This window comes from Squalius cephalus (assembly GCF_949319135.1).
Source record: "Squalius cephalus genome assembly, chromosome: 10".
In the NCBI taxonomy this organism is placed as follows: Eukaryota; Metazoa; Chordata; class Actinopteri; order Cypriniformes; family Leuciscidae; genus Squalius; species Squalius cephalus.
Genome location: NC_137131.1, coordinates 18,085,016 through 18,106,706, shown reverse-complemented (window position 1 = coordinate 18,106,706; position 21,691 = coordinate 18,085,016). Strand labels below are relative to the sequence as shown.

General features: G+C 36.6%; 1 protein-coding gene across 3 annotated transcripts in view; it reads left to right on the top strand.

The window, feature by feature from the left end:
* The first annotated feature begins 325 nt into the window (after positions 1–325).
* farp2 (FERM, RhoGEF and pleckstrin domain protein 2) overlaps positions 326–21,691 on the top strand; it is a 50,877-nt gene continuing 29,511 nt past the window's right edge. For all 3 annotated transcript variants that reach the window (XM_079884268.1, XM_079884266.1, XM_079884267.1), the window contains exons 1-3: positions 326–405; positions 2,916–3,173; positions 20,406–20,510. In XM_079884268.1, the coding sequence (XP_079740394.1) occupies positions 2,970–3,173; positions 20,406–20,510 (309 nt within the window). In that variant the 5' untranslated portion in view covers positions 326–405; positions 2,916–2,969. The remainder of the gene's footprint in view (positions 406–2,915; positions 3,174–20,405; positions 20,511–21,691) is intronic.

Below are 21,691 nucleotides of genomic sequence, written 5' to 3'. Positions count from 1 at the left end.
GTGGCATTCCTGCAATTCTTGGAAAGAGGAGAGCAGACACAACTAGTTTTGTTGTTGTTGCTGCAACTAAATTAGACAGTGTTTTAGACAACAACTGAACACAAATCAATAGTTTAAATTCCGTCTCTTATTTGCCTATTGAAAACTATTCAATGTACCGGTAAATGTTTCCATAACTATATCATCAACAAACGACATGGCATTTTGAAACCAATAAAATCAATCCGCAGGTACACCTCTCAGCCAATAGCTGTCGACGATTTCAGTACGAAACTGAACCAATAGAGGGCAAGATCTCTTCGAAGTCGTCCAATCAGAATGCAGCTTTGGCCACAGTTCGCCTACAACGACGGTCGGACGTGTAACTCGTTTAGAGTTGAAGAAATACCAGGCGAAAAATAAAAGGTATGATGTCGATTTATTCCGAAATAGAGATTTAAAGCAAACGCGAACCAGTAATGTTGGCAATAGTTTATTTAAACGTGTCTCAGTGAAGCGTACGGTTACTACGGTAGTGTTTTATGATCTCTTCGCATGTTTGTGCGGTTTGACTAAACTTTCTCAGTCTTTGTTTCATCTCTGTAATAACAAACAGTGAAATGTGCGCTTTTATTTTTCGTTGCAGTTGAGGATATTGTTGTCGGTGTTTGTGAAATACTCTCACTCGAGAAGTAAAATGAGTTTGTCGTGAGAGGTTAAGATTGCAGAGATTTTTTATCGTAGGTGAATTGGGTGCTTGCAGCTTTAACTCATTAAATAAAGTATTTTCATTTAATAGTTTTTAAACATTGTTGCATTATCAAGTGCATGATAATTGCTTCATTGCTCAAACAAAACGATAAATGGTCGCCCATTATTGTTTAATACAGCGGTAGGAATTGCTCCAAATCTTGGATGAAGTATTCATTCTCAAAAATGTTCACTTCATTCCTATGAGGGTAAGTTAAATGGGTCAATTTGGATCACAGCTTGTAAGTGAGCCTGTGCTTTGAAGGCATTCCAGTCAAACTGTTTAAACCAACCTGTTGCATTAAAGAGCCAGAATCAAGAATGGTTTTGGATTTAATGCCGAGTGAATGTGATTCTCATCAAAATAGTGGAGCTTGTTTATTTTGGATGTTGTAGTTGGTCGTGTTACATTATTGCTTTAGTGTTTCCATTGTTAATCAGACCTCATGCAAGTCACTGTGCTAAATGTGACAGTACATTCGTATTTTGTAAGGGCTCGTGAGCTTGTCTTGTGTTCATTTCACTGCTGTTGTGCTGGCCAATTGTGAAAGGAACTGAATGAAGTGCCATGTGAAAGAAAGGGAGCTGGGTCATAATTATTTTTTCTGAAAGAATGAATTGTGTCATTCAAGATATTTTGAATGTGTAGAGCTGTCAATGAATGTTAAGCTGACAATAAATGCATCAGCTCAGATTGGCTCATGCCTATTATATAGCCTAAAGTTGGCATGAAATGGAAATTCTTCTGTTTTCTAAATGCATCTTTTTGATCTTATTTTGAACGAGTCATCCATGTATGTTTTTTTTAGCTCATTTTTAATCAATATATCCTTACATCAGTTGGACTTCTCCAAACATTTAGTCTGATAAAAGCTTGCATTAAGATCTGCTTCCATCCAATCAACAACTGATGGAAAGTCCCTGCTATAATTTTTTTTTTCTTCAATAATCCATTTCACACGGATATACGCCACAATACAGAAGAAAAGATCTGAATCTACATTGAGATTTTACATAATAACGGAATAGTTTGCTTGTTTAACACTTAGAATAGATAATGGTTTACTAGTTAGAAACAAGTCAAAACAAAGATGAACTTGCCAGGTGGAAAGTGTACAAGTGTAAAGTATTTTTAATTTAAATAAGATTTTAAATTGTAGTTGAATGACTTAACTGTGACATATTTGTCTTTTAAAGGATGATGTTCACCTTCAGATGTTTATATGGTTAGTTCACCCAAAAAATTAATTTCTGGTATTAATTACCCACTTTCATGTCGTTCCAAACCCGTAAGACATTTGTTCATCTTCGGAACACAAATTAACATATTTTTTTTGATGAAATCTGAGAGCTTTCTGTTCTCTCCAGAGACACCTACTCAACTACCACTTTGGCACTTCAAAAGTTCATAAAGAGATTGTAAAACTAATAATATGAATTGAGTTGTTTAGTCCAAATTTTTTCTGAAGAGACACAATCGCTTTATATGATGAACAGATTTAATTTAGGTTTTTATTCACATATAAACGTTCATCAACTCTCACATCAGTTATGATAAACGGAACACAAGCATGTTCGCTTGACGTGTGATAACCAATGAGGTTCATTCTTGTGTGTTATGCAGCACGTTTGAGCTTCAGCAAGAGGTTTGTTCTCTCACATCAAGCTGGTTCGGTTGAGCTCCTGTTTATATTTGCTGATCAGTGTTTATGTGATTGTGAATAAAAGCCTCTTTAGAAAATTTGGACTAAACCACTCAATTCATATGGATTAGTTTTATGATCTCTTTATGAACATTTTGAGGCGTCAAAGTGTCAGTTGCGTAGCTGTCAATGGAGGGACAAAAAAAACTCTCAGATTTCATCCAAAAAAATTTTTTTTTTATTTGTTTCAAAGATGAACGAAAGTCTTAACAGGTTTGGAACGACATGAGGGTGAGTAATTGATGGGAGAATTTTCTTTTTTGGGTGAACTATCCCTTTAATGATGAGTGATTTAGGTCATTATGTTCGGTGGTGGGAATAATTACTATCTTTGTAGATCCAGTTTCATCTGTTTTCATAATAGTATCTTCTTTGAATCCTGGAGTAGTCCCTTTTATAATCTGCCATGATATCAATTCCTGTATAACTGGCGTGAGATTTAATTTCATTGTGTCATTTCTTTGATTGTTGTGTTGTCTCCAGGCTGGGGTGTGTATATGTGTGAGAGAGAGGGGGTAGGCTGCATCGGGAGCAGCTATGGGTGAGATCGAGGGCACCTACCGCTCCTTGCAGACCCCTGCAGGGACACGGCTCGGAGCTCAGAACAACACCGGCATCAGCACCCTGGAGCCCGGGCAGAGCCTCAGTTCGGCTATGGGAGCGGGAGGGAAAGGCCACAACAAGGGCCTTCAGATCCGCGTCCAGGGCCTGGACGATGCTCAGGAGTTCTATGAGCTTGAGGTGAGACACTTCACATAAATTTCTTTATTTTTCCATGTCTGTTCATCACCTTATCGGCCTGGGTGAGACTTCCTGAAGTTTTTGATTTGTAAAAAAAAAAATTCAAGAATATAAAATATGTCTTTTAATGTGCTTTTAATTTGACTGTTCAAAAGCCATTACTCCAGATTTCAGTGTCACATGATCCTTCAGAAATCATTAAAATATGCTGATTTGTGCTAAAACATTTCTTATCTTATTATATTATTAATGTTAAAAACAGTACTGCTTAAGTTTTTGTGATAATGACACATATTACTAACCCCACACTTTTGAGTCACGTGACATTTTTTAATCTGCTGAAATGTTTTAGTTATAATAAGTGTAAGTAAATAGTGCTTTGTTGCTTATAAATTGTTAGTAGACAAAAATAAGTATAATTAAATATAATTCTTTACTTCTATAGCTTAGGCTATTCTTTGGATCTTCTTGACTACAATGGCTGTTGTTGGAACTCCTGAAGTCATGCATATCATACTTTTTTATAGTTGTCTGGTTAATTGTTTGCCTGGTTGTTTTGTTTGTTTGATTCCATTGTACAAATATTGTACGTTTGCTATTGTGTTTGCAAAGCTACCCAACGTTTATTTAAAAATAAGCGCACTGTAGCAACTGTGTTTGGTTTTGTCCATTTGCGGCTGTGCTGGAGAATGTAAACGACCGTCTCTCCGGAGACCGCTGGCAGTCTTGCTTTTGCGTGCCGGTTGTGGTGGGTGACAGCTGCCACATGGCTTTAGCTCTTAAATCCTGCGTCTTTAAGTCTGTTTTACACCCAAGGCCTGAAGTCACTTTCTAAGTGCTAGCCTGGGTGTAGTTACACATCTGACAAATGCATTTTCTCCTTTGATGTTGTTTATTAATCACAATGGGTGAAATGATCTGAAAAAGCAAAAGTCTTTGGTGAAGTCCTACAATATGACACCAGCATTTGACTGCAAAATTACATGAGCGGGGCAAGATTTAAGGTCTTGTTTGTGGGTTTGTGCACTGTTGAGATTAGCAGTGTGGTTTTTAAAACATGTTTACTATTGCCAGCTGCTCAATCAAGGACTTGGAAACATTTCACTGGCTTTACTGCGGCAACACCTGAATTTATCTTAACCTCTCCTTTATATTTCGCTGGGCTGACAATGACACGGAAGATTATCTAAATGATGTTAAATGTGGTGTTATAAGACAGCCTAACTGTTTTAGTGGACTGAGGATGAAACTTCCCATAATTAGATCAGATAACAGTATGCTTTGAATTCCCCTGTTACAAAGATGAAACACGGGAGAGTGGAAAATGGTCATTATCCAGCTTTATTAGGCTACAGGACTCTGGAATGTGGTGGTGCCACCAAACATGCTGTACTGAAGCAGAGAGACCCTGCTGGAGGTAAATGACTGTTCATATTATGTCTAGATAATGGAAGAACAATGGGGTCAGCTCTGGTTCAAAGATTTATTACTCTTTCTAGTGTTCCCCAGGAGTGCATTGGGACTTGTTTTCCATTACTCTTTATTTAGCACTGCCAAGTGCGCATGAATTGCGGTATTGATTGATCTGCTGTCAGATGATGTGGATGTTTTATTAGGCAGATTGTGTTTAATGATTCATAAGGCAACATGGCTTCGTGATCTGTTCCATGATGCACAAACCGGCGATAACGCAGTCTGGTGTTGCTCATGAAAGGGTTTTGTTTATTCTCAGCAGGAGTGTGTGTGCACGTGCGCTTGTGTGCTCACTGCATTGTGGGTCTGATGTCATGTTGCCACATCTGTTTCCAAGATGGGACTGTGTTCTCGTAAGCACAGCCAGGTACTCGAGTGTGAGTGCTGTGGGAAAATATCCCAAATTGACCCTCAGGATTAAACTACCAGACCAAAGAAATAAAGACATATGTGCTGAACTTCTGTTCATGTTAGTCTAAACAAACAAAGTATGCATTGTCTGGTGATGGTTGCAATGAGACTTTTTTCAAATGTACAAGTTTGAAACCCCAGGTTTGTTCTAGGGCTAAACGATATACACCGCTTCAGCATCGACATCGCAATGTGCACATCCGCGATAGTCACATCACAAGATGTGCGATGTCAAGTAGGAATCGCAGTTGATCCGTGATCCGATCGGACCAGGCCCCAATGTCTGAACGCATGTGATTAGCAGATTCGTTGCAAAGCTTAGGCTAACCATCATAGAGTGAAAGTTTATCATTTGAGGGTGTTTTTAAAGGAGCTGTATGTAAGATTGTGGCCAAAACTGGTACTGCAATCACTTTCAAATTACTGTATAGAGCGGTGTATCCCCTCCCCCTCCCCCCTGCCTCGAGGTTGCCAGATAGGCTGCAGGATCCAGCAGGAACGTAGGCTGCAGTTTGAATCTGCAGCTGTGGTAACTAGAGCAGAGCTGGCAACCCGGATTCAGAAACACTACTGACTTCGTGATTGGTAGATAGATGGAGGGCGGCGCTTCAGGCCAAAACACAAGATGACAACATCAACATCAGTTGAGGGCTGCAACTTCACTTTTAAATGACAATATCCTGGCTGGACTACTGTTGTCAGTGATATAAGTATTTGAAATGAACATGATTTCTTAATGTCTAGTGACATATCAGGGCCATTTTATGATTCATTGAAATACATTTCTTACATACAGCTCCTTTAAGTCCTGTCAGTTTCATTCAAGCGCGAAAATTAATTCAATTCAATTTTCACACAGCCGCGCAGACGTCACGCGAACACCGAATTCAGTTCTCTTTATGCCCATCTTGGCGAGTATCTTCGTAAACACTTATGTGAACGTAAACAATTGAGAAAGTATCATTATATTGGATCCGTTCATCAGGTATTAAAGTGACAGCAGCCTAATAAACCTTCTGCCAACCGTATCATTAATGTTAGTCGAACAACAGCAGACAAAGAGAAAATCCCCCTTAACAAAGATGCATTTAATTTATACAGTGCAGACTATGCAGTGTTATTTTACATTTGACCTGAATACTGTAAGACTTACCTGAAAAGCATAAAAAAGCATTTTCTATGCTGATGCACTCCCCTAAAAAATCACCCCAGTCATTATAGAATGATTAATTCTTTCCAAATTCACCCCAGTCATTATAGAATGATTAATTCTTTCCAAATAGAGCTATTAAAGCAACTTGCTCTGACGTATCTTAAAATATGTCAGTGCCATAGTTTTGTCTCAAGATGCACACCAGTAGCGTTTTTTTAAGCCATGTTTAAAAACGCTACTTAAATGTCCTAATTTAACTAAGGCCTAATCCTGTCTTAATCTAATCCCTGTCTGTGAAACCAGGCCATATTGATAAACGGCTATGCATGAAGGTAATAATTGTTCAAAACTTTAAAGACCAATTAAAGCTGAAACGATAAATTAGAAAACTAGTCAGTCTCACTGACAGACTGTTTGTTTGGTACATTAGTATTCGTCCGTTTTGATCCATCCTTAATTTAAACGTACTTAATATATTTTTTTTTAATGGTTTTAAACATAAAGTGGCATGAAACTTACAGCTGTTTGGTTTTAGAAACTGGCAGGTCCATATAGTCCATATTTGTCATGAGGGCGTGTGCATATTGGGCACTAGTCTGTTTTTTTTTTACTCTAACCTCATTCCCAGTTCACCCGGAAACCCACTGACCTGCTCTCCTCGTCTGTGAGCCGCTCCTCTGCATCGCCAACTTGTAATTTGTGTTGCCATCTAAATGCTGAAGGCTTGCAGCAATCTCAGCCTCAGCATGTATTTATGGATATGGGTTTGTTCTCTCCTCCACAGCGTCTGCCCGAGTAATAATTTTCTCCAACTTAGAAATCAGGGAAAATGTATTTAAGGAATTTTACTCCTTAGTTGGATGTAATCTTTAGCTTTCTTTTTGGGCTTTGTAACCAATTTGTGAATATTTGGGCCTGTTTGCCAGGTGTAAATGAAACTCATTCGAGACTAATATTTGATCAAGGAAAATGGTCTAAATTGCGCTATATTGTCTCACCAGTGCTGACACTTTGCACGCTACAGTAGAAGTGTCCGTTATGGTGATAATGTGTCAACAGTTGTCACAACACCTCATTTCTATTTTGACACGTTAATGAACTACACCAGAGTCACTTTATTTGTCTGAACTACAGTGTTTTTACTGGAAAAGTAGAGCTATTAATTCTATTAGTTACATGTTTAATTTAAACATACCTGTGACTATAACAATCAAATACAGATTGTGTAATGTTTCTTGTTTTTGATGTTTTAAATCCTATTACAGTTCAAAAGTTTGGTGTTGGTAAGATTTTTTTACATTTATTTTGCACACCACCAAGACTGCATTTATTTGATCCAGTAAAATAATACAGTATAAACAGTAATATTATGAAATGTTAATACAATTTACAATAACTGTTTTCTATTTTAATATATTTTAGTGTATTCCTGTTATGGCAAAGCTGAATTTTCAGTAGTCATTACTCAGTGTCACATGATCCTTCAGATCATGGTGCTAAAAAACCCAGTCTTCTTCTTATTAATGTTGAAGTCAGTTGTTCTGCTTAATAATTGTGTGGAACAGTGATACTTTTTAATGGATTATTTAATAAATAGAAAGTTTTAAAACCTGTTTATTTGAAATAGAACTCTTTTGTAACATTTATGATGTATTTTAAATCACTTTTTAACAATTGAATGCATCCTTGCTAAATAAAAGTATTACTTTTCACGTCTTGCTGACCCCAAACTTTTGAATGGTAATGTATGTGGTTATAGTAGTGTTAAAATGATCATAATCAATTATTATTAGATGGAATTCTGTTGAAATTAAAGTAGGATAGATAAGCTGTGCCTGTGTCTGAAATTACATTAGTTGTAGAGTATGCGAAGAAGAGCTGTTCTTTAGATATGGGCTGTAAATACATTCCGGGACATACTTCATCTGCCGTTATCCTTTGACCCGCCTGTTCTTTGATCTGTGACATACTTATAACAGCCACAAAAATAATTTACTTGCCTGTTGTTAAAGTACAATAACCTCAAAGGAACAACTTTCTTGGTACCTGTAGCGCTTGCACTTGCTCTCTTTTAGTTTTTACATTTCGAATTTCGTGGCTCTACAGCTCCCATTGCAGAATGGGAAAGTAAAGTGTCCACTGGAATCTCTGGTTATTGTTTGCCTACTGTATCATGAATGCTGTATATTCTGAAATAATACCAAGTTGACGTATGTTTTTTGCATATTACATACTAGGGAGATTAGTGATAGTCGATCACCCGTTTTGTCTAGTCTATTTTCGAGCTTACAGCTGATTGGTCTGTGTCGGTGGCAGTGCTTATCCTGAGATGATTTGTTGCCTTGATATGTCCAGTATAAACAGGCTTGAGACACTCTGACTGTCAGACGTCTGGCTCCCTGTGGGTTTTTGTTCATTAGGCCAATAGGAAGTGATGAGGAAGCCGCTACAGCAGTCCAAACTTCCTGTTCCATCCGCACCCATGGGACGACACAGGCCTCTGCTCGCTCTCCCAAATAATCACCCAAGCTGTCAGTCAAAGTCATGGACAGGCTTGTTGCCTTCATTTATGTGTGTGTGTGTGTCTGCAATATTAGTTCTACACAGTGTTATTTTAGTATCAAATTCAATGAGATACTACATTTTGTTTTGTTTTTATTTTCAGTTAAAGGATTTTTGTAATGTTGTGTTTTTTTTTATAGAGAGTCTATATAGTTTAATAATTGTTATTTTAGTTTGAGTTATTTTAGTACATCAAGTTATATATGTATGTATATATATATATATATATATGTATGCACACACATATATACATATACATATATATGCACACACATATATACATATACATATATATGCACACACATATATACATATACATATATATGCACACACATATATATACATATACATATATATATATATACACACACATATATACATATACATATATAACTATATATGTATGTATATACTATATGTATATACACACACACACAGAACATTGACCTAAATTTGTAGTCATAACAAGGACTCCGGCAGCTGTGATGGTGTGGGCTTGTCTTAGAACATCGGTTTTTATAATTGAGTTCGCCATATGTTTTCTCAGCTCTTGAAACAAAGAGAGAACATGCACGCATACACATTTGCATGGAATTTGACCAGTGCACGCAGCACGCCATTCAAGCCCTACTGTGACCTTCTGAGGAATCTATTGGAGAGCTGGGGCTCTGCGGGGGGAACGGCAGAAATAGACAGCATTAAACGGAGACTGCAGAGAACTCTCGCACAACCCAGGGCCAGAGCATGCTGCATTTTAGGAGATCCCCTGCTTTCAGTCCTGAAGAGAGGCAGAAGAGGGTGTGTGTGTGGTAGCATGTCACACTAGTTCTCTTACTGAGCTGACTCTGTTCCAGGACCAGGAACCTTGCCAAATACTCTCCAATGAGGGTCTGTTCACAGCTGCTTGTGGAGAGAGAGGGTAGAGAGCCCCCTTTATCTGCTCAATGACACTATGCAACAGATATAAATACACCTTTAGCCATGTAATAATGTCCTCTTTGTCTGGACAAATACTTTTTATGCAACTCTACAAATTTATCGCCGGTCTGCGAGTTTTGGTGATGATGGATCAAAATGTTACATTTATACTTGTTACACTAACTTTTGGGTCAATGACGTTATTATTATTTTTTTGGTCCAGATCTGTTAGTAAAACCTACATTACAAACGCAATTCATGCATACACTATTTTGAATAAACCTCTTGGATGAATTAACATGTTTTTAGTTTCTGAATTAAAAATAATTTTGATCTTTTTTTTGGCGGCATTAAGTCAACTGTATCACTGTTCTGATATCAGAGAGAATAGTTGAATCAAAAGGAAAAAATGTTGGTTTCACTATATTTTGATAGTCACATTCTGTTGACTATAAGTAACGTTGCACCTACATCTCTACTAACTGTCATTAGAGTGCTAGTAGAGTATTAGAAGACTGGTAGGGTTAGAATAAGTTGGTATAAATACGTACACACAAGTACTGGAATAAAGTTTATATTTTGGATATATACACTGATGAAGCGATCATAATAGAGTAAATCACGACGCTTCAAATACCAATTATAATTGTTACACCATTAAGTGGTGACAAGTGTCAATTAAAACTATTTGTTATTGAATCATTCAAGAGATCCTTTCAAAAAGCTGATTTATCCAGTAAAGAAGCAAGTGAAGTCTTTATGTATTTGTCTTTTCAGAATCATGGGAAAATCATGATCTCTATTTTAAACAAATATTGTGATTCTCAATTTATTCAGTATCATGCAGCTCTACTTGATAGTTGAGTTGTTGTTTTTAGAATCATTAATTTTACAGTTTATGGGGGAATGGTGGTTACACTTTATTTTAAGGTGTCATTGTTACGGTGTAATTATTTAAAGGAACCGTATGTAAGATTGTGGCCAAAACTGGTACTGCAATCACTTTCAAATTACTGTAAAGTGGTGTATCCCCTCCCCCTCCCCCCTGACTCGAGGTTGCCAGATAGGCTGCAGGATCCAGCAGGAACGTAGGCTGCTACGTAGCTGTGGTAACTAGAGCAGAGCTGGCAACCCGGATGCCGAAACACTACTGACTTCGTGATTGGTAGATAGGTGGAGGGTGGCGCTTCAGGCCAAAACACAACATGACAACATCAACATCAGTTGAGGGCTGCAACTTCACTTTTAAATGACAATATCCTGGCTGGACTACTGTTGTCAGTGATATAAGTATTTGAAATGAACATGATTTCTTAATGTCTAGTGACATATCAGGGCCATTTTATGATTAATTGAAATATATTTCTTACATACGGTTCCTTTAAGTACTGAGTAGTAATAATTAACTACATGTACTTACTATAGGGTTTGGGTAGGATTAGGTGTTGGTTTAGGGTTAATTGCATGTAATTATGCATAATTTACTCTTATTACTACGGTAAGTACATGTAACATATGTAACAAGGACACTGTAAAACTGGCAAAATGGTATAAAGTTTTTTGAAACCAACATGTTAAACTCGATTTTAAAGGATTTTCCTTTTCTTTATTGTGCACACTTTTACCCTTTTATAATTGTCTTTGTGAATATTTGCAAGAACTTGTGATAAACATTACTGCATGATTTATGTAGGTTATAAAACTGATCTGTCCTGACTCTACACACTTGTAATTCAATCTTGGGCTTGCTCTCCATTGATGTTCAAGTAAAAATAGACACTAATTGCCGCATTGGATGTTTGAACTGGCTCAGGCCTTGAAAAAACAGCCTGTCTTTTAAAAGCTGAGAATGTCCAGTGGCCAGAAATGGTTTTTGATCCTACACAGACCTGGAAACAGTCACATTAAAATACATTTCCTGTTCTTCAATGGCTTTAATGGCATAACAGAACGTAAAACATGCCTTTCAAAAACGTTGTGCCAACTTTAATCCTTATTGGCAAAATTCCTTCCTTATAATGTCTGTGTTTTTCTTTTTAATAAAACAATGTGTGTTGTGTAAGACTGTGCAGAGGCCCAAAGTAGACATTCCCTCTGTGTTTATGTAGACGTTGTACTCAGATTCTTTCCTTTGTTAATGTTGGAGCCGTTTTTGAATGTGCTTTCAGACTCAAAACAACTGTAACTGACAGTGAGGGAGCAGCAGTGACAGCAGGTAAATGGGCGGCTCTACAAAGAGAGGGTTAAATGGGATTGGTCAGTAGGCTCGGGGCTCCGCCCACACCTCAGCAAACACCTCAGGAAGCTCAGGAACACTGGGCCTTTTTATTCAACCCGTAACAACAGAGGAAAGAAGCACTGGCATTCACTCCCTGCATTGTGTTTGAGACCTGCAGAGCGATGAAAATTTGTGTGTGTGTTTTAATGAATACATATGAATGTGTTTTGTTTGTGTGAGGCACAGATGAGTCTTTGTGGAGGGGTCAGTGCAGTGAGGGGGCTGCTTCGATCATTGGGAATGCGGAACAGTGGAGACAGGGGCTGGCTGATGGGATTTCGGAGGAGGGAGTGGAGCAGGACTTGTCCAGCATGAGCAAACAAGCTCATAAATAGTTCAGTTGACAGACTAAAGGAGTGAGTGGGAGGAATGGGGTGGTTGGGAGTTGGCATGTTGTGTGTATTGGGCAGATTGTGTTGGTTTGGCATAACTAGTATTACAAGTAGTACAACCTTAGTCCAGCCTTTGGACAAGTCTTTAAACTTTTTAAAGACTTATTAGATGATTTTTATTCTTTAGGGACTCTGGTTGTGAGTTTCTTTGTGTCAGACAATTTTAAAATCAGAATCCTCAAAAATAATGGCAAATGTCACTATTTATTTTGTAGTTGCTTGGAATTAACTATGATTCAGTTTTGTTGCTGTAATGTCATTTTTTTTTAACACCAAGAGTTCAGTTGAAAAATAGTTGCCTAAAGTATTGTTTAACAACACTGTGGTCAGTTGGCCTTTTTAGCTATATTTAGTAGTAATCAACAGATATAGATTTTTCAGTGTGTGATACCAATAACTAGAGGGCAAGATGGGTGTTAATTTGAGATGGGTGTTATATCAGGGATGCCAAAAGTTCCAATACTAAAAATGTTAAATTAAAATGGAAGAATACTAGGGATCTACTATATTTCAGTGCCATATCGGTTATTGGCTACATTTTTTGGTCACATGACTTAACTATGCCTTAAGTCCGAATTACTGCTTATTAATAGTTAGAAATGTATTTGTTAAGTTTAGGTGTTGGGTAGGATTGAGGGATGTAGAATATGGTCATGCAGAAAAAGGTATGAATATGTGCTTTATAAGTAGGGATGCACATAACTTTTTTTGGTCTGGTTCTCAAGGGAGCACCTGGAGATGCTGCTTGGTACTCTCACTTTACGTGGCGCACGTATCCTATGATGGTTAAACTTGGCAGTTAATCCGCAAATCACATGCATGCCATTCTGTGGGGCCTGGTCCGTACGGATCACGGATCAACTGCGATCCGTTGCACCCCTAATAATTAATGAAAACACTTATCATCATGATTGCTATCTTACCAGAGTTGGAGGAAAAATAAACGTGAAAGTAAAAAGTAAAAGTTTACTAAAAAGTAAACGTGTCACTGTTCCCAAAAATGTTGGTACTCAAAAGCACCTCCCCTCACGTTTTCTACTGCGCATCGTTTATTTTTACCACGCATGCGCACCTGCGTACCAGTTATGTGCACCCCTGTTTATAAGTACTAATAAACAGCCAATATCCTAGTAATATGCATGCTAATAAGCAACTAGTTATTAGTGAGAATCGGACCCTAAACTAAAGTGTTACCGTTTTTGTAATATTGGCTATTTCATTTTGCATGCTTATTTCCTCTGTTTACATTTAGATTACGTTTGCCGTCATCTAATATATATAATCTAATATAAATACTCAGTATCCATTGTAGTTGTTTAAACGGAAGTAGCAACAGATTTTCTTGATTATCAAAAAAGGCATCTCAAAGAAATACCTGTATTTCTAATACAAAAAAAAATTATTAATAATTAAAAAATTTTATTAAATGTATATCTTTACTTAATGTAATTGAAGAAAGTTTTTACACAGTAAAAAATAAATAAAAAATAATAATAAAATATTTCAAATTAAATCAGTTTAGTTTGGGCAACAAAACAATTTTTTTTGTTTGTCTTCCTCCTTCCTTAACTCCTAAATGTTCAACATAACTGAACATTAAACTAACATTTCAATCCTTTTACTAAAAACATAAAAATAGCACTTAATCCATTTACTCTCCTAATGCTGTCACTTGCAAAGCATGCTGGGAACTAGAGATCCCCTGCCCAGTTAGTTGTCAAAAACAAATCATGTGGTTTTAACAAATGAATTAAGTAAACTTCAGTTTTAAATATAGTAGGTGGATTGAACGCAATGAAATTAAGTTGTCAAAATTGTTACTTTAGCTCATTTGAATTAATTAAACTTAGACAAAAGCAAAAAATTACTTTTTTTTGTGCAGTACAACAGTATTTTTGAACACATGCATGTTTATTTGTGCACTCATTCTGTTACAGTATTGCATTATAACATTTACACTGGTATTTCTTCCGACTACTTTTTTTGGTATTTATGGAAACCCTGCTATTTGAAAGCAGATACATTTTAATTATAATGATTGAGATGTGCACACACATGCTGAAATTAGATAAACATTTACTTAAATTAAAGGCTTCTGCTAATCAGCTGGGGTCTATGCCGATAATCTCAAAATAGACCTTTTTTTTTGATTATCAAAAATGTATTGTTGCTTTATCTGGTTGTTTTATCTTATAGCAACAATGGCAAAACAGCTTTCTAATAGTAAGTCACAAGATGCACGATCTACCACATCAGTACAGTCAGCTCTAGGAAGCCTCGCACACACTCACTCATTTGGCCTGCTTAACGTCCTCCATACGATGCAATTAGTGGAACAAATTAGTGACTGCTTTGAGAGAGCTGGCCATGAGGAAAATCCTAGAGGCCAGCATCTCTTGATTGCTTCAAGCCCCCGCCACCCCCAACTCAGATGACAACTTTTCCCATCTCTCACTCTGATAATTTAAGGGTGTTGAAGCATGACAGATTTGGCTTTTCATTGGTTTGGCCCTGTTGGCGGCCGTCACTGACTTTGACCTTAAGTCAGGATTTGCTCAAGCACAGATCAAGTTCACTACAGAGCCTTTCCAAAGAGACTTAATGTGTTAATATATAGGTTTTATTTAAACAATGGCAGTACTAAACTGGTATTATGCAATAGATGGTTCAGAATAAATTCCATGTGCATTTTTGTTTCGGTGTAAACTTGTGTGTGGTCACCTGTGCATGTGCGAGTGATCTGAGCACATAAAAGCTAAGGTCCACGAACTAGTGCTTATGTTATTGCGTAATTTAGAATTTCTTTATAGAAAAACGACAGAAATATGCTTTTAAAGGTCACAATTCATCCCAGCACATGCAAGAATAATGTCCAATCAATTTTACAATGTTAGTGGCCATTCATACAAAACGCAGGCCAGTTAAGCGGTAAAAAAAAAAGCAAGGTCTAGAGACTTTTTTTTTTTTTAATCGAGCGCAGCATTTTTAGAATGCTTTGTCATGCACGAAACGCTGCAAAAGACGCGAGCACAACAGTCAAACATGTCCGTCTAGCAATTATCTACATTGAAAATCAATGTAAAAGTAACACAGTTGAATGGAAAAAATGCATTCCATGTAAACCGGACCTTACAAGAACATTTTACTGAAAATCAAGGTGGGGCTTAGCGATGGGCCAATAGTGCTGCCCTAGCAAAAACTGTGGTTAAAAAAAAAAAGAGAGAGAGAATTCTTAGTGTAAAAACTCTTGGGAACTCATCTAAACATTAGATATTTGATTAGATTTGACTAAATCCCATTATACCTACAACTAGATAATGTGTTGCTTTGTGCTGTGCATGTTGAATGAGTACTATTCCTGTTGAACTGCACTCAACTAAAGGCTGGCTTTAGCAAGCTATTTAACCATCTGGGTGACGCAGCACACTGGAGCAGTTGGTCAGTAATGCCAGGTACATTTAAAACCCTACTCTGATCCTTATTAACTCCCATTTTAAGTGCTGACAAACTCTTTATGTCCAGCTGTCCGCCCGAAATGCTAGCCACTGGTGGTGGTCACAGGTCTCTTGCAGGAGCCAGTTGGTTTTATGCATACAATAAGGAATCAAATGTATCATTTGTGTATTATTTGAATGAAATCTCCCTGCTCTGTTTATTTTAAGGGTCAGATTCCTGAAACATTTAGTTGATGCCTGTAACAGTGAGTGTATTGAGTGAGGGAGTGTTTTAATCTTTGCACTTAAATAAGCCCATGGTCAAGAACTTGAGAGTAGGGTTAGCTACAATTACTTTTTTGTTCTTGGCATGTATGCTCTTACCACAGAGACGAAAGTCAGGAAAATGTAGCCGTCTGCGGCACATTTCCTGAGAACTTTACCCTTTTACTTCTTTCAGATAAATATTGAACTAAATAGGTAATCTAATACAGTCATGTGTTGGCTGTTACATTCATAATATCATTTGGCTGGGCCTGCTTCATTTTTCTTTTTGCTTTGTGTGATTTGAGTTGATTCATATGATCAGCATTCCATAAATTTTAAGTGGATTTTAAGATGGATATCAGTAAAAGTAATTATTGTATTTTAGTTATTTTAGTTTAGTCATCATAAAAATGAATGTCACCTTATCTATTTTGTAAATGCATGTTATAGATCTTATTGTGAAAGATTAATCAATGTTTCATTTTACAAAATAATGGGTTTGATTTTGTATTTAACATCGGCAAAATGACACATAGACATACAACATTATAACCTTAACATCCATGTCTTTGACATCGAACAATACATTATACAACAATAGCCTCGTCATATAACATTTCACAGGTCTTCAACAGTTAAACAATAATGGATCATTACTCACATCACTTAGATCTTCACTCAATCCGTTTAAAATAGTTTATAATAGATTATAATAGATTAAGACAAAAATTCATGTAGTTTTTGCTGTCTTTTCCCCCTCCCATATATTCTCCTTGGCCGCGAGGTCATGGTTTCCTGGTTTGCATTAAGGAAAACAAGTGTGCCCTGACAACGGCCAAGGAAACAATTATTTTACTCTGTATATGGTTATTTCGTGCTCGAGTACTTTGGCTTCCGACAGTGCTAACTAGTGGTTGAAGTAGTCGACTACCTGACTACCCGACTAGTCTGTGCAAGCCCTAGTTAGTCCCAGCCCTACGTTTTTTCTATTTTTTGTTTTTTGATGACCCTTTACATTTGGATGTACGTCATGATATGAAAAAAAAAAGACTCGCTATTGCGAATCAGATGTTGCTTCACACCACTCTGACTGATTGAACAATTTGTAAAAATAACTATTGAGAACATTTATTTGCTTGTCATTCAGACAGAAACACTTGTTTGTCCTGTGTGTATCCTGTGTTTGTGTATTATCTGTCATTTATTTTGTCACATTCTATTCATTCAATATGATTTCTTTTGCTGTGAGCCTGTGGTGCTGAAGATTCAGCAGCCGTGCAACAATAAACACCTGTAATTCATTCATGTAACTGCCATGCATTTACTTAAAGTTAATGATTTACAGCGTTTCTTATTATTTGGTGTCAAGGTATGGCTGGGATTGTTGCAACATAGATTGTTGGAGTGTGAGAATGAGATGCCTCCTGCTGAGATCTCAACATGTCCCAACACAGCACTCAAACGCATGATCACAGATTCTGTACTGACAGACTAAATGGGAAAAGCGTACATATTACTGTTAGTTTGGATTCAGCAGTTGCCAATGTAGTCTGACAAATTGGCTTGGTGAATACGAGAAAGATTCCCCAGACTGTGAACATCTGCTGCTCAGTAATCCCGGCCACTGTTGACCCATAAACCCGCCCGACTGACGCTACAACTGTAACAAGGAAACTCCTGCTCGCTGGATAGCGTCTATGTGCTTAGAGGGTTCAGCAGGCACTGCACTGTGACGCATGGAAAATATGCTACGGGTGGTATTTCCTTGTTGGAGTCAACACCCCCTAGTTGATCCATAGCTTAGATTTGTTATGCTGTACTTCTAATGGGCTTTTAGTTTAGGGTGCTTGAGGAAGCTGCAGAAAAGAGACTTAATCCAATTATTGCTGAAGTATGTGAACTGACAGTCTGTAGAATTCTCTTCCAAGCATAAGACACACATGGGACCGTCGAAAATGCGTTCAGAAGACCAGTACTGTTTCATTTTTTTTTTATAGCAGTGTGAGTGATTGTACACCAAAGTCCCTCAATTGGCAACCATTTTTATTTTGTAGATTATCCAGCTTTTGCAGTGCAGAAGCTACTTTTTTTGAACGTGCAAGACTTCTGATTCATGAGCCTCTATAGGTGAATAACTCTTAAGGATAACACAGTGCAGTAAACAATAAATCTATTTGTGATATAAACCAATGTGTTCAGGATTATGATTATCAATTAAAATAATCAGATAACAAATGCCAGTTTGCAATATCAAGCCAGCATAACAGACAATGTTTTTGGACTGGTAAAATAACTGAAGCAAAGGACTCTAGTCAAATGAAGCAAGTAACTCTTACTTATTATTCAAAAGAGTGAAATGTTACTCAAACAAAAATTTGTATTCTAATATATTTTAAAATGTAAATGTCACATGATCATTCAGAAATCCTTCTAATATGCTGATTTGGTTCTCAGAAACATTTCTTATTATTTTCACGAATTTTGTGGAAAGTGTCATACTTTTTTCAGGATTGTTTGAATAGAAAGTACAAAGAACAACATTTATTTCTTATCAGAAATCTTTATATCATTGCAAATGTCTTTACTGTCTTTACCTTGCTTATTGCATCTACTTTAATGGGAAAAGGCACAACTGATTGCCTTTCAATAATATATTTTAGGGCTGGGAAAAAAATTTGTTTTTCAAATACATTTTTTCCAATGAATGACCCTGATATCAATTCCGCACCAAGGTAGAAGAAATCATATTTTGACCAGAGTTGTTTTTAGGGAATAAAGAAATACAGCACAACCAGTGTAGCCTGATTCCCGAAATGAATGAACCCTTATAAGCCAGTTCTTTCAAAGAATAGTTTTAAAAGAAGAATAACCATTTCTACACTGTATAATTAATAGCATTGATAGATAGACAGTAGGTTTCTTTCTTTCATGTGCATGTAAGATTATAAATGCCATTTATAACTGAAATATACCTAAATGAACTTGATCCTTAATCTGTATTAAATTGAGAGCTTATGAATCAGAATCAGATCTGGAAATCTATATTAAACCCAGCCCTGATGTATTTCATTAAATTCTAACAACAATTTTATCATAATTTTTTTTCCTTCAGATCAAATAAATGATCTGATTTTCCAGGCCGGTCCAACTAATTGAAACTGCATTTTAACACACAAGCAATGTTTCCATAAAATTGCCATCATGTTGATTCTTCCAATCCATTCACAGCTTCCGTATCAAGTATTATGATTTCTTCTTCATTTCTCTTTTAGTGGTCCGTCTCCTCTTTACACTGCTGTGCATGTTGATGCCGGTTTTGGCAGAGTTTAGAGGAAGCCATTTGGAAGGTGCTTACCTGCCCTGCTTGGCAGAGAGAGTACATTCTTTATTTAAGAAACTGTATTAAAGATTCAGTCAAGTTTAGAAGGTACCACAGAACTCAAGGGTAACAATCTGGCCAGCCCAATTCGGGCTGTTTTTATGGTCTTTAAAAATATATTTCACATTACAAACAGCTGTCTGCTGTATAATTTTCCCAAAAAAGTCACAGGCTTGAATGGCAAAACCCAAGCACAGTGTGTTCTGGGTACATAGTAATTAGTCCTTCATTTTGTAATGACAAACCCTTGAGTCTGTTTACAGGGAAACCCCTTTTCCCTTTAAGCAGGTTTAACAGCCTTTGTGCTCTGAAATGTCCTCAGATGTTCTCCTAGCCTTTCACAGCTATATGTTTACATCAGACAGTCCAGCTGATCTCAGAGACTGAATGTGTTTTGGCCTTGCGTCTGGTTTAGGCCTGGCTGCATGCTGTGGAGAATTTCTCAGATAACCCACAGATATTTCCCACTGACACCCATTAGCCTCAAATATCCAGCGAATTCATAGCAGACACAGCTGCTTTTCCACAGAAACATTTTACCCCTCATAACCCCATTAAAAAATACCATTATTTGAAATGAACTATAACATCATACTTGGAAGTAGTTATACTTGATGTGATTATTTGATCTCGTTGCAGTTATATGCAATATATTTTCTAAAATAATTTAGTATTTAAAATAGTATTCTTGTCATCTGACTTCTGTGCAAAATGTATTATCATATATTTAACGGAAATCATACATTTGTTGTATGATTCTAATTTTGAGGAAATTAATGATGTACAGTATGTGTTTTAAGTGGTGAACAAAATGGACAATGTAAATTTATATATATATATATATATGACAAACAAACACATACATACATACACACACACAGACAGAGATATTTTATATATATATATATATATATATATATATGTATATTAATTGAATGTCTTGTTTTCCCTTCTTTTTCTTGTAGTCAAAAGCAGAAGGGCAAGCTCTTTTCTCTGAGGTGTTCAGACGGATCAATCTCATTGAGAGCGATTACTTTGGTCTGGAGTTCCAAAACCTGCATATGAACTGGGTAAGTGGCCACTTGACAAACAGTCCCCCTGCTCACACAAAGACGGGATTGTGAACGGCCCGCTCCTCTGAAAACCCGGCTAAGCTCTTAAAAGACGAGGAGGTGTATTATGTTATTTGTGCTGCCTTTCTCTGGGCCCCAGAGGTTTGCTGTTCCCTTTAAACCAGCCTGATACAGACACTCAAACTTAAAGAACACATGCTTTATATTTTATAACATATCTGTAAATGGGTGTCATTAAAAGAATACATTTATACAGAATTACTTCACACTGGAAGACTTTAGTTGATCAAACAGTTCTGTGTGCTGTGCCAGACAAACTTTGATGTATTTAAAGGATTACGTGATCCAGAAACAAAACGTTAAAGCTGAAGTGTGTAATTTTTCAATTTTAAAATACTTACCCTTGCTTAATAAGGAGATAAAATGATAAGTAATCGTTGCTAGGTTGATTCAGCTCAGCCAGTGGTGTGTGAGTTAGGGATGGGACTTTTTTTTTTTTTCTTTTCTTTTTTTTGACCAGTGACGGATGAGAGGAGTGTTCAGAATACCAGTTTGAAAACGGTGGTTATTTTTTACATTTTGCTTGTGTTTGATGTTGCAAGCCTAGAAATTAATTACATAGTCAATATATTTTTAATTTTCTGGCAAATTGTTTGTGGTTGTGTGCTTTTCAAAGGAAATGTAAGTTATTTTATAAGCCAGTGAAGCAAGTTAATTTTTTTTCATAATGAATAAGCTTAAAGGGATGGTCCACCCAAAATAATAATATTGTCATCACTTATTGTCATTCCAAACTCTCTTTTTTCTATGGAACACAAAAGAAATATTTTGAAGAATGTTGGTAACTAAGTTTTGGTTCCAATTGTATTCCATTGTATGAACAAAAATATGTAATGGAAGTCAAAAGGAACTGAAACGTTTTGGTTACCAACGTTCTTCAAAATATATTTTGTGTTCAGCAGAATAAAGAAATGTTTGAAATGACATGAGTAAATTATATAATTTTAGGTTGACTAATCCTTTGTGTTATGTAAGTGTATGTGTCTTTTTTTGTTTTGTTTTTTGCTGGTTTCTTTTGGATTGGTTCATTGCTTAGAACTGTTTATTAAAAAATATTTATAAAATCACTATGGAGAAAATAAATGGGAAAAGTTAGCAGTTTAGTTATCGCCATAATT